This window comes from Marmota monax, unplaced genomic scaffold (genome assembly GCF_021218885.2).
Source record: "Marmota monax isolate L192 unplaced genomic scaffold, Marmota_monax_Labrador192_F-V1.1 WCK01_AAM20220418_F8-fsc00079, whole genome shotgun sequence".
NCBI lineage: Eukaryota > Metazoa > Chordata > Mammalia > Rodentia > Sciuridae > Marmota > Marmota monax.
In genome coordinates, this window is record NW_026694099.1 from 1,055,452 (window position 1) to 1,069,144 (window position 13,693).

At 41.8% G+C, this 13,693-nt stretch overlaps 1 protein-coding gene across 6 annotated transcripts; it reads right to left on the bottom strand.

Moving 5' to 3' along the window:
- Positions 1–1,195: 1,195 nt before the first annotated feature.
- Positions 1,196–13,654, bottom strand: Rbm23 (RNA binding motif protein 23). 6 transcript variants are annotated; one of them, XM_046465109.2, is made up of 15 exons: positions 13,466–13,654; positions 11,336–11,405; positions 8,237–8,312; positions 7,562–7,674; positions 7,027–7,074; positions 6,601–6,780; positions 6,127–6,180; positions 5,859–5,976; positions 5,614–5,766; positions 5,395–5,532; positions 4,295–4,360; positions 2,609–2,804; positions 2,404–2,526; positions 2,223–2,307; positions 1,196–2,138 (listed from the first exon to the last, which is right to left on the bottom strand). In XM_046465109.2, exons 3-15 carry the CDS (start codon positions 8,300–8,302, stop codon positions 2,135–2,137), a joined length of 1,344 nt encoding a protein of 447 aa, XP_046321065.1. In that variant the 5' UTR covers positions 8,303–8,312; positions 11,336–11,405; positions 13,466–13,654; the 3' UTR covers positions 1,196–2,134. The 6 variants fall into 6 exon arrangements, with proteins under 6 accessions (XP_046321065.1, XP_046321064.1, XP_046321069.1 ...); XM_046465108.2 differs by lacking the exon at positions 11,336–11,405 and having other exon boundaries at positions 13,466–13,653; XM_046465113.2 differs by lacking the exons at positions 8,237–8,312; positions 11,336–11,405; positions 13,466–13,654 and adding an exon at positions 7,235–7,374 and having other exon boundaries at positions 7,562–8,230.
- Between the last annotated feature and the right edge of the window lie 39 nt (positions 13,655–13,693).

Below are 13,693 nucleotides of genomic sequence, written 5' to 3' on the forward strand. Positions count from 1 at the left end.
GTATAGAAAGCAACCTGAGAGTCTAACATCTCTACACAACATTACCCCACTTAGAAAGAAGTCTGAGAGCTGACAAATTAAAACCTATCTGCAATTATCCATATTTTTAGCATAATAAAGTCTTAACATTCAGTTGCCATAGAGATCAGTAAAGAATGAAGGAACCCCACAGAGCCCTGCCCATGAATTCAGGCCTTCTCCTTTGGTTGGTTCCTAGGCTAGTAAGCTAGCTAGGTTCTTTCCCACCCCTTGTTATACAGAGCAGGCAGGGGAAGGTGTAACTCCCCTTAGGCAGGGCTATTCCTGAAATACTCTGCTCTCTGGAAATTCACCAGTCCCAAGCCTGTTCTCAAGCAACAAGGATGAAAAGCAAGGATTCAGAGAACTGGCCAAAAAAATAATAGATGAAGTCAGGTCAGGGAAGCCCTGATATAATATAATGTCCAGATCCTTTTAGATAGTGGATTGGGATACAGAAGGTGAAAGGTAGGCACAAAACCTACAGGGTAAAACTGTGAGCTTAAGAGACTTTTTTGGTACTTAAGCTCCTCAAGATCACAAAACACCTCAAAGAAAGGTATAGAATGTGCTACTGTCACACTGCCATCTGGTGGAAAGACAAGCTTTGTCCTTAGGCACAGACAGGAGTCAAGTCTATTCAGAGGGCAGGCAGGTATGAAGACACTTGAGGTGATGAAGCCCTGGCAAGGTAGTACACGCCTGTAATCCCAGTGACTTGGGAGACTGACGCAGGAGTTTCAGAAGTTCAAGGCCAGCCTCCACAACTTAGTGAGACCCTGTCTCAAAAAATAAAAAGGGCTGGGGATGTGACACAGTGGTAAAATAAACCCTTGATTCAATACCTAGTACCTGCCCCCACCACACAAAAAGATGACAATAGATGGAGACCATGGCTAAGAATGGAAGGTAGATACAGATGGGGAATTCCACCAGATGTGAGCCTTCTATTTTTTTCCATAAAGGTCAAATACAATAAAGAAAAGGCCCTGGTATTATAAATGTTTTATATATCTCCCTGGAACCATCATGGTTTTGGCTCCGAAGTTTTAACATCAGAACAACACACCAACTGAGACCGCATGGACAGCAACAGCCACAACAGGGAGATTGGCTTTTATATAAAGTTTATATGTGTGTGTATATGTATGTGTGTGTGTGTGTGTGTGTGTGTGTGTATATATATATATATATATTTATTTATTTATATAATTTTTTCTTTTATATGTACATAGACACAAGGATATAAAATCAAGTGAGAAGGGCTCACCCATACTCAGGTAGGGGATGGGAGTGGCTTTAACCACCAAGGTTGAAACATCAGTAGAGGCACATAGGAAGTGGTGGAAAATAGCAGCCTCCCCTCCATCCTCACACCCTAGGCCAAAGGGAGGACTTGAGAAGAAGGACAAGTGTACAAAGGAAGATGGGAAGGTATCCCACCTTTTACTTAAACTCCTGAAAGCCCCTGAGGCTTCATCCCAATTGCCTGGCAGGATAGATCACTACTGTGCCTCCCAATAAGATGATGAGCCTACAGTAGTAGTTCTGGCTTCAAGCTATAATTAAGCTGAGGCCTGAGCCAGGTGTCATAATGTACATGTCCATATCCATGCTATCTGCCAGGGTCCTTAAAGCAAAAGTCCAGCACCTTCAAAGTGCACCCCGTAACTCCAATGTCCTCTATATTCAGAGATCCTGTGATAGTTTATAGGGTAAAAATATAGGAAGAGAGGCTAGGTCCTATAGTTAATGCCCTATGGCCTTCCCAATGGAGGAAGAATCATTCAGAAGTGATGGGAAAGGGAAAGAAGGTGGTCTTGGGAAAAGATACACAAAGACAAAAGTGTTCAATGCAGGTGTAGATTGTTCTCTTCAACTGGGGGCTTTGCTCAGCAAAGTCCATTCCCAGTGGGGCATGGGCAGGAGCTCTTCTTGTTGTTTTTTTTTTTTTTTTCCTTCTTCTTCTTCTTGTCTTAAGAGTGGCCCCAAGTTCCTCCGGAATCAATGTCCATGGCCTCAGGATGGCTTGGTCCACAAATGGAAGACAGGGCAGTAGAAGAAGAGAGTGGCAGGACCCAGAGGGTACAGAGAGGTAGTGCGCTGTGCCACTGATTTACCTGTGACAAGGAAAAGAGGTAAATGAGAAGCCCAAAGAAAAGAGAATAACCAAACAATAAAATGAGCTAAGCCTTGAGACTCACATGGTTTGGGGGGTAAAGAGGCTGGAAAGCTGGAAGCACTGGGATGCAATTGCCTGGGAGGCAAGGTTCAAAGCCGGACTCAGAGCTAAAACAAAGACATGTAGAGTGATTTGAGTGAGCAAAAAGCATTCCTTTCTTCCAAGCACCAACCCTTCATTCCCTTTTCCAAGCCTATGTCTACCAGTCAGAGCTGCTGGGTTCAGGGCCCCCAAAGGAACTGCTCCATTCAGTTGTAAGGCAGCAGCTTGGGCAGCAGCAGCAGCAGCAGCAGCAGCAGCTGTGGTTGGCACCTGGATTCTAGAGCCTAAAAGAAGAAGAGGTGGGATTAAGTACCAATCCTTGATCTAAAATTCAACCCTGTGTTCTCCACCCAGCAGATACTCTACCTTCTGCCAGTTTGGCCACAAGCTGCAAACGTCCACCTGCTGATCCCAGATCCAGCTCTTGATCCCCATCAGGAAAAGTGATGTCTGTGCCACCATCCAGCCGCTCAGTCACTTGGCCAACCCTCATAGGTCGACCAGCAAGTTCAAAACCATTCAACTGTTCCAGGGCCCGCCGGGCACACTCAGAGTCAGAGAACTACAAGAAACCCAGGCTGTGTCAGTCAACTCCTGGTCAGACATGTTCTCAAAGCCCCAGTTAACATTCCCTGGTCCCGCTATCACAGGAAAGTTACATATTCACTATAGTACAAAATTTTCTTTCCCAGGGAATGTAACCTAAGATCCCCACTGCCTCAAAATTATCGTCTGAAAAAGACTGAGTGGCAACCACTTTTCAATATTCCAGCTCCATTAAGATATCTACCAATGCAAAAAGTATATCACCTGTAAGGAATCTAGCCTGACAGGCTGTTTTACAAATGGGCATGTAAAATGGAAGTAAAGTCTTCTCAGTTTTTCATTCATCCCTCAGGCTTAGTAAGTTTTAGTTCTCAATCAAGTACTAGGAATCCGGGACTCCAGAGCCCAGACTCTGGGACTCCAGAGCCCAAGCCTAGGAAGAAACACACTGTGGTATTGAGAGCAGACAGTATCCTCATCCCTACCCAATGCTGGCAATTAAATGATGGGCAGACAGTCTCTGCTCTTTAGTCCTTTTTTATCAGCCGCACCCGCAGTACCCAGTTTGAAGATTCCCAGTTGGCTGTTGGTATGTCAAGGCTGTTGACCAAAAGGCAGCAACAGAAGCCTTTCCATGTGTGAGTCACACAGAATTAGAAATGGTTACTTGCCACTAAGGAATCATCAACACCACAGCTGGCTTTGTTTACTCTGGTATTCCTTGCTGTAGGGCCTGGCATGTGGTACTGACAGTACCTAGGTGGTGGTGTAGGTGGCTTGCTTTTACTGGATACTTCTAAGGTGAGCAATTCCCATGACAGAACACAACCTACTGCTCTCTGCCCTGTAGGCAACTGTGAGGGCATACACTGTCTGGATTAAGCCCAGAAAATATCAGTTTCTATCCAATTTTGTGGCTGGCAGCCAGTTCTCAAACTGGAGTCACAAGAGGCTGGAAGAACCAGTTATAGGAAGTAGAAACAATTTTGTTGGGAGAGTCAGGAAAAGGCTGCCCATTACTAGGGCAGCCTCACTATTCTTCCTACAGTGTTGTTCCTATAGTGGTGTTGTTCTCAATGGAGAAACTGCTTCAAATGAGGTAGTGCCAGGGGGAAGTATTAACTTCCTATTCCCATCCTTATCATAAGAATGCACTGATTCTATAAATCTGTCTTTAAACACCCATGCCTAACCTCCCTCATGCCCCCAACCTTTTAGCTGCAGCCTGGAAACATTACTATTACCCAAAGAGCAAGATGCAGCACCAGGGAAGCTGGTTGAAATTCCTGGACACCCCCATACCAAGGCCACTGACACAGTGTAGGAGCAAAGCCAAGATCTCAAGCAATGCACTCATCTCAAGGGGCAGAAGGCTAGTCCAAGCTTCAGGCACCAGGATTTATGGGTCACTTAGTTCCTAAAGGAGGAGGATGAAGCTAAGCTGCAAAATCAGACAAGTGGAAAAACCCAAAGAAAAATTTAAAAACTAGAAGACAAGAGACTCACCGTAATAAAACCATAACCTTTAGAACGGCCTGTATCTGAGTCTTTCATCAGGATAATATTGTCAATCTGCAGAGGAACAGGAAGTAATTATTAATTATATTTTCAGTAGCCCACAATCTTTCATCTCTCTTACTCAAATTATTCTAAATACCTCTCTCTACTTCCGGATAACAAATTATATCTTCCCAAATCACCTCCTTTTTTTTTTTAGTCATCAATGAACCTTTATTTTATTTATAAGCAATGCTGAGATCGAACCCAGTGCCTCACACATGCTAGACAAGCGCTCTCCCACTGAGCTACAACCCCAGCCCCCCAAACCTTCTTTTAAAATGAGACAAAGGCAGGGTGTGATGGTGTGCACCTGTAATCCCAGTGACTTGGGAGGCTGAGGCAGGAGGATTGTGAGTTCAAGGGCAGCCACAACAACTTAGTCCCTCAGTCACTTAGCAAGAACCTATCTCAAAAAACTTAAAAAGGGTTGAGGGGCTGAGGCTGTGGCTCAGTGGTAGAGCATTTGCCTAGCATGTGTGAGGCACTGGGTTTGATTCTCAGCACCACATATAAAAAATGAATAAAATAAAGGTCCACCAACATCTAAAAAATAAATAAATAAATAGGATTGAGAATACAGACCAGCAGTAAAGTGCCCCTGGGTTCAAACCCCAGTATCAAAAAAGACAAAGGCCATCTTTTTCAAAAACACTTTTTCTAACTAATCTTACTTAATCTGGACCCTCTTATTTGATTTTATTGTGCCTGACTTGGTTTTCTACTGATCACCATGATTAGAGATAGAACCTAACTTTCATGCCATGGACCCATTTGCCAAGGACATATGCAATGAGTTAATCATAATTAGACAGAAGAGCAGTACATGCACCTACTCCACATTTTTCTCCTTCTTTCTTTCTATCTTTTTTTTTTAAGTTGTAGATGGACACAATATCTTTATTTCATTTATTTATTTTATTTTTATGTAGTGCCAAGGATCGAACCCAGGGCCTTGACCATGGGAGGCGAGCACTCTACCACTGAGCCATAACTCCAGCCCCATCCACATTTTTCAATCCCCTTCACAAGTTTTCCTTTCTACTCACCTTGCCAAAAGGCTCAAAGATGCCCCGGAGCATGTCCTCAGTGATATTAAAGTGCAGGGAGCCCACATAGAGGCGCATTGGTCCACCAGTACCCTTCTGCAGATTGTTGGCCATGGCTGCCAATCGGTTTTTCTCAGCCTAAAAAAGCAGAAATACATGATGGGTTGTGTTCCACTTTCCTACCCACCTTTTATTATGTCACCTTCTTAACCTGCTCACCTGTGAGGCCTGTACAATGATAGGTACTCCCAGAAGTCGTTGCCCAGTCAGCCCAATGGCCAGTGGCACAGACTGCATTTCACAGAATTCCACATACGCAATGCCTTTAGAACGACGTGAGTTCCGATCTGAGATGATACGCACATCACGAACCTATCCCGGGACACAAAGAAAATCCTGCTGAGAATAAAGGTAGATAGATAGAAGATAAATTACTCAGAGGAACACTGAGTTGGGAAGGTTACCTTGCCAACAGCAGAAAAAAAGTCCTCCAGGTCTCGAGGCCGGATACGGGCAGCTAATTGCATACAGAAAACTGTGCGGGCATCACGCTCCTCAGGGCTCAGATTATCAATTGGCTGCCTAAAACATAAAACATGTTGAGACTGCTCCTCTCAATCCTTGGTTACTATTCTCCAGTTAACCCTCAAGTAAAACACATTCCTATAGTTTGGCTCTACCAACATTTTATTCATATTTCACAATCCCTAAAAGTGCTCATTATTAACCTACCTGACTGGGCTCTTCTCTTTGAAATGAGGGCTCTTACTATGTCCATACCTACGTCTAGAAACAGAGAAAAACAAAAATAAAACTTTATTCAATGCTGGGTCTTTCATTATGAGAAAACCAGATTCCAGCACCTCATCTCATATATGAACTAGTAATATAGGTTGAGCATATCTAATCTGAAAATTGAGGATTGCAGTCAAAACATAGGCATACTAAAATGCATTAAAGTTACCACCAATCCCATAGTATCTCATTATGTATATGTAAATATTACAAAATTGAAAACAATCCAGGATCCAAAATACTGCTGGTATCAAGCATTTCACCTAGGTGTACTCAACCTGTACCATCCCTCCAGTGACTGTGCAACCTGCCTATCACAGTGGGTGATAAGCACCCTCAGGCAGGATCCACAGTACACTTGTTGTAGCCAGAGTAAGACAGAAGGGTGACATTGTTTAGAAATGGTGATACCCAGTGGGAAGTGGAGGACTCCTATAGCGCACACGATCTTCACGTCGCCGGTCTCGACTTCGCGACTCACTATTATGTCGCCGATCCCAGCTACGGCTGCGGCTGCGGTGATGACGCTGCCGATCTCGACTTCGGCTGCGACTATTTCTCCGTCTATGCCGATCCCGTTCTCGGCTACGACTACAGATAAAAATAACCTCTTCTGAACTTTAACCTATAGCCTTCCATGCTATCTTCCCATTTTAACAATTCCCCAAATCTGGGCTGGGGTTGTGGTTCAGTGGCAGAGCACTTGCCTAGCATCTGTGAGGCACTGGGTTTGATTCTCAGCACCACATATAAATAAATGAATAAGGTCCATCAACATGTTTAGAAAAAAAAAAAAAAAACAATTCTCCAAACCCAACAGTTCCCAAAATCACACACCTGCGCTTTCTATCCCTGATTCTACTATGACTCCGACTCCTCTTCTTCCTGTGAAAGAGCAGAAATTCTTACTACTGAGAAAGTTTTATTATCTTTCCCAAGGAAAAAGAATTAGAATAAGGACAGAGTGAAACAGAAAGCACCAAAAGACCAAAGCCCAGAATATGATCTGGCAGTAGTTCACAGTAACTGCACAACACCAACTTACACAGAGCCCTGATTGCTGTCAGTCATCTGAAGTGGCCAATTTCCCCCCAAAGCCAAGCAAAAGCTGGTGTTTCCAAATCAGGGGTCCTCTTGCTATTTTATTCAAATGAAATATATCGATGCTAGGACTGATCCACAAATCTACACTGGAAAGCGAAGACTAGAAGATCATTAAACCAACTCACCAATGTTCCCATGACCCAGTGGAGCCATTACTAAATGTCAGCAGTCTTAAGAGCCACCGCCTCCCTATTCTGGCCGTTTCTCCAATGGATGCCGTTGTTTCCCTTCCCCAAGTTGCCAACCCGTTTCTTCACCCCACACTCACTTGCTTGTCTCCCCAGTGGTGGTGCTCACACTGGTACCACTGCCACTGTTGCCGGTGTTGCTGGTGGTATTGCTAGGACTGTCCTTTTTAACCTCTTTCCTTTGCTGCTCATCCTGAGGAGTTCGCCAGGAAAATATCACAAGGTACAAGGTGGCAGACACACAGATTCCATTGGGCAAAAAGAACAAAGGTGGACAAGGAAGAAATCAAAAGCTCTCGATTATCTAGCCAGTTTTGGAGCACCTGGATCTCCTAACAAGGGGAATAATAGAGGAAGCAAGGAAACTACCAAAAAGGAAGAGATCAGAATGACAGACTTTGATGTCAAATGTCAGCTACCTAACATCTATTTCACTGACATTATGTCCCAGGAGAGTGAGAAACTGGCGCTGGTCTGAGGTTCACTGACTTTCTACTGTCACTGAGAGTTACCAGCAAAGCACATGATACCACCACCACATTATGTGCCCACCCCTGGCTTTCAGGGTCCTCTCTAAAAGAATGGTCCTTGAGTACAGGTCCCCAGCAAAGATTACGAAAGACTATGCCTTTTAAGAATAGTCACTGAGCATAATAAACAAGCAGGGAAAGAAGATTCACAAAATGTTTCAACCGATGATCCACAACTGCTCTTTATTATTAACCCAATTCCAGGAGTGAGGTGGGGAATATTACCTCCTCTTTTTTATAGGGAGCTTCCAGCATGGCCTCAATCACTATATCAAAGTCATCAGATGCCATCGTGTCAGATCTGAGGAGAAGATATTAAAACATAAAAATCTGATTTATATTTTTCCTTCCCTTCTAGCACCACATTCCTTTCCCCCTCCAAGAAACAGACTTCAGGAATACAGTTCTTTTTCTTAAAAATTTAAAAGGATCTTACCAGCTATTGTTTATCCTACATTTATTTTTACACCCTACAGATCTAAACTAGTTATGCTTTGTGGCTTAGAAACAGTCAAGGGTCTATACCACAATGTTAAGGAAAATAAGTCAAATTCAGAAGGCTAAAGGTCATATATTTTCTCTCATACTGGGGAAAAGGAAAAGAAAGGTAGGGGCGGATCTCTTGAAAATCAAAAGGAGATCTGTAGAAGAAAGGGACCGATGTTTGGTAGGGTGCTGAGGAGTGACACTGGCCAAATTATATTGTTATATTGTGTATCTTGTGCATGTATGAACATGTAACAAATCCTACCAATATGTACCACTAAATATGGGGAAAAAAAGAAATGGTCATGGGTCTAGAAGGAAACTGAATACCCAGGTAGAGACAAAATACAATATAACCCTTATTCTGTGAAGAGAAAACACTGTCAAATGTTTGTTTCATTTTGGGGGTACTGGGGACTAAACCCCAGGGTATTCTACTACTGAGCTATATCCCAAGTCCTATTTTATTTTATTTAAGACAGGGTCTCACTAAATTGTCCAGTCTAGCACTGAACTTATGATCCTTCTGCCTCAGCATCCCAAGCAGCTGGGATTCCAGGCATGTACCACCACACCTAGCGGAAAATATTGGTACTCAAAATTACTATTCACTTTACAAGGGACATTAGGCTTCCATTCTACTGTTCAAAATTCCCACCTGGCTAACTGGCTTAAATTTATAATGTAAAAAGAGACTAATAGGGGCTGTGGCTGTGGCTGTGGCTCAGTGGCAGAGCACTTGCCTAGCACATGTGAGACACTGGGTTCAATCCTTAGCACCACATAAAAATAAAGGCATGTTATCCATCTACAACTATAAAAAGTTTTTAAAAAGATACTAATAAACTTAAATCATAAAAATAGGCACACATTTCCAATAAAAAAGTAAAGGCGCAAGACCAAAAATCAGAAGCAAGACAAGGCAAAACCAGAATGATGCAAATGTGCCTTAAGCTCTTCCGCACATGACCCAAACATCAATAATTAGGGCCTCATCACTAAGCATTTTCAGTGCAACATAAACTAGAGTTTAAGCAAGTCAGAAATATATTATGATTAAGTCAGGCATAATAGCACACACCTATAATGTCAGTGACTAGGGAGGCTGAGGCAGAAGGATCGGCAAGTTCAAGGCAAACCTCAGCAACTCAGGCCCTAAACAGGACTTTGGCTCAAAATAAAAAATTAAAAAATAGATGGGGATATAGCTCAGTGGTAAAGCATCATTTGGTTCAATCCTTAGTACCCACCCCAAAATACATATATGTGCATACGTGTTTGTGTGTGTGTGTGTGTGTATATTTTTTTCTTTCTTTCTTTTTTTTTTTTTTAGTTCAAATCGCTTAACCAATTCCACTTTGAAGCCTTTCTGTCTGGAAGACATGGAAAAAGTGCTCACATCCCCCAAGCTTTCACATCTAGCATCTGTCTTCACTCAGGTTGTTTATCAGAGGTCTTTCAAATCAGAAAAGCAAAGATACCAAACAACATTAATATTAAAAATTATTGCTTTGGAATTATTGGATGAATCTACATGGATGATTCTCAAAATAATGATGCTGAGTAAAAGAAATCAGACCAAAACACTGAATAATTCCATTTATATAAAATTCTAGAAAATTCAGACAAATCTACAGTCACAAAAAGCAGATCAGTGGTTGTGTAGGTACAGGAGCAGGTGAAGAAGGGCTGGGAGGAAAAGATTTTAAGAGGGCATAAGAAAACGTCTGGGAGTAATGTTTTATGGGTGTTTACACATAATAAGACCCAACCAACTGCACATTAATGTCTACAGTTTTACTGTAGACATGTAATTACTTATACATCAATGATACTATAAAAAGAAAACTAACCTGAGGAATTTCTATCAAAATCACTTTCCATATCCACAAAAGCTTTATCTTCCTTAAAGCAGGTAATGCACAATCCAACAGTACTATTCTGATTGCCCTCAAAGCCCATACCCTACATTGATGCTTCAGTATGTGTAATGATTATACCTACCTACCTCATATGAATTGTGATTTCTAGGCACTGTTTTAAGTATATTATAGAGATAAGAATCTTAGAAGAAGATGAAAGAGGATGAAAATCAAACCAAAATCAAATAGGTGTCTAAAACCCAGTGAATTAAACTCTCATAACAGCACCTAATGATTATTTAGCAATCAAAGGTAATATATGCTGCAGATAATATCTGACCCATTCACAGATTTTTTTTTAATGAGATTTTTTTCAACTGTATAAAGTCAAATAGCTCAAATAAAGGGGTTACTTCTTGATTACAGAGGTCTTCTGACTCCAAATCTAACAATTATATCAGGTTACCTCTTTCGTTTGGTTTAAACTTAAAAGAAATAAAAAACAAAACAGCATACTGAAATATTTAGTTTTAAATATAGATCACTGAACATAAATGTTCTGATAGGTTTATCAAAACAGTCCCATTTGTCACACCTTCACAGCTTCTATATCTGTGGCTATACAGTATATGTTTCAAAATATCACAAACTACACTAATGACAACATGTATTATCTGGCCCACTGTGGAAAAATGGGTCTAAAAATAAGTTTTCGACCTTAAAATAATTTTTCAGTTACTTTGCCTGCCAAATCTACAAAATTTTTTTTAATATTTATTTTTAATTGTAGTTGGATACAATACCTTTATTTTATTTATTTATTTTTATGTGGTGCTGAGGATCAAACCCAGGGCCCCCCATGTGCTAGGCGAGCACTATACTACTGAGCCACAACCCCAGCCCCAAATCTATACAAATTTTCTAAGTGTTAAAAACTCTTGGGCTGGGGATGTGGCTCAAGCGGTAGCGTGCTCACCTGGCATGTGTGCGGCCCAGGTTCCATCCTCAGCACCACATACAAACAAAGATGTTGTGTCCGCCAAATACTAAAAAATAAATATTAAAATTCTCCCACTCTCTCTTTAAAAAAAAAAAAAAAAGATTAAAAAAAAAACCTCTTCTTTACAATCCGCTTTTTCCTCTCTAAATTAAATGCTTTTAATTTCAAGAACTGCTATCATTGAGTGGAATCATAAAGCACAGGTAACAAAACATACAAAAACTTTCAGTTAGGGGGCTGGGTGTAATACAATGTGCTTAGAATTTTAGCATGCTGGAGGCCCTGGTTCAATCCCCAGCACCAAAAGAAAAACAAAAACAAACAACAAAAACCCCAGAAACTTCCACCAAAGTTGATAATCCTCTCCAAATGAACTCTATGTATGAAATTTTCATCCTGAAACACATCTAAGTACGGACATATTGTCATGTGCCATATAAAGTTGATTCTGTCAATGGACCATATATAAGACATGGACCATAAGATTATGCTGTTTAATAACAGTAGGGGCTGGGGTTGTGGCTTAGTGGTAGAGTACTTGCCTAGCATGTGTGGGGTACTGGGTTTGATTCTCAGTACCACATGAAATAAATAAAGGTCCATTGACAACTAAAAATATTTTTTAAAAAATAACATAGTAGCCCTCCTAGTTTGTGAAAGTACACTCTGATATTTTAAATGGGAGGAAATTGCCTAATAACACATTTCTCAGAACATACCCCATTGTTAGGCAATGTATGACTGTAGAACATGTTAATGTGAAACTGGCAGTCTCTCTGGGTTGTGTCTTTTTAGATGTCCTAAAAGCAACAAGGTGCCAAATATACATTTTTAGTTTGGTAGTTTTCCAATTCTATTTCCCAGTTTATGGGTCAAGGTGCACTCAATCCCATCCATATATACACACCAGTGTATGCATCCATCTCTGATCAAAAAACTACATCAGAAGCTTACAACCACTGCTGTGCTTGAACTTTGTAAACACCACTGTTGAAGGGGCAGAGAAGAACCACTATTCAGGAAGAATACACCAAATCCTGGAGTCACTGGACTGATGGAAGCACCATTTCCTGGATTAAATCACTGAGGCGGCATAAACAACTCCAAAACGAAAGGCAGGTTAATTAATAACAAGAATTAGACAAAAAGGACTACCCTCCCCATGTTGTGTAATGATCCAAAATTGCTCTTTTAAAAATGGTCCTATAGGGCTGGGGCTGGGTTCAGCGGTAGAGCGCTCGCCTAGCTTGTGCGAGACCCTGGGTTCGATCCTCAACACCACAAAAAAAATAAATAAAAAATAAAATAAAATAAAGGTATTGTGTCCAACTACAACTAAAAAACTTTTAAAAATAAAAAATGGTCCTGTAAGGGCTGGGGTTGTAGTTCAGTGGTAGAGCACTTGCCTAGCATGTGTGAAGCGCTAGGTTCCATCCTCAGCACCACATAAAAATAAATAAAAAAATAAAAAAGGTATTGTGTCCATCTGCAACAAAAAATAAAATAAAATAAAATGGTCCCATAAGTAACTTGTACCATCGTTGCAAATGCCAGCGTCCCAGTGCTCCAACCTCATGAGGCCTCACCATAAGCCTAGAGAATGTGTGTAGTCGAAAGTTAAAAGCTCACAGAGGCCAACACATTAAACATAAGTTTTCAAGGAACTGGGAATTGAGGAAGAAATCTCAATCCCCTTATCTCTGAGTGGTGGCACCAGGCACCAATGGTAGAAAGATTATATGGGTCTTCTCAGACTGCGGAGGGTCAAAGCTCCCTCCCCAGAATGAGCGACCTTAAGTGCCACGGCAGCGAGGTCCGGAAAAGCGATGTCACTGGCATCCTTGAAGCCGCATCTTTACCGGTATAAGTTACAACCATGAGATGCCGATATCTAAAGTCACGCCAGTGGGCTACATTTAGATAGTGAAAGTTTCCAGAACAAAATAAACAAAAAGTTGGGTTTTCTGTTTTTGTTTTTTTAATTTTAAGTTTGCCTGATTTGCTCATGACGCCATTTTCTGCCTGTGACGTCAGGGGGAGGCGCCGCACAGCAACGTCACACATAGGTGACGTAGCGGCGGGGGACACAGTTTCGGGGTTTCTCACCAGTTCCGGGTCCCCGCAGGGGGGTCCCGGTTCTCTCCGTTCCTTTAGGTGTGTGTGGGGCGCGAAGCTCAGCTATATCCTACGGTCTCCGCTAAAAAAGCAGCACAGCAGTCAGACCTGCTCCTCTTCCCGCAAAATGGCGGCACCTCCGCTATCTTCCAGAACCTTCCGCAATCTGCGCATGCGCCGGAAACAGGCGCTGGACCTCATCTCTCTGGTTTCGCGGCA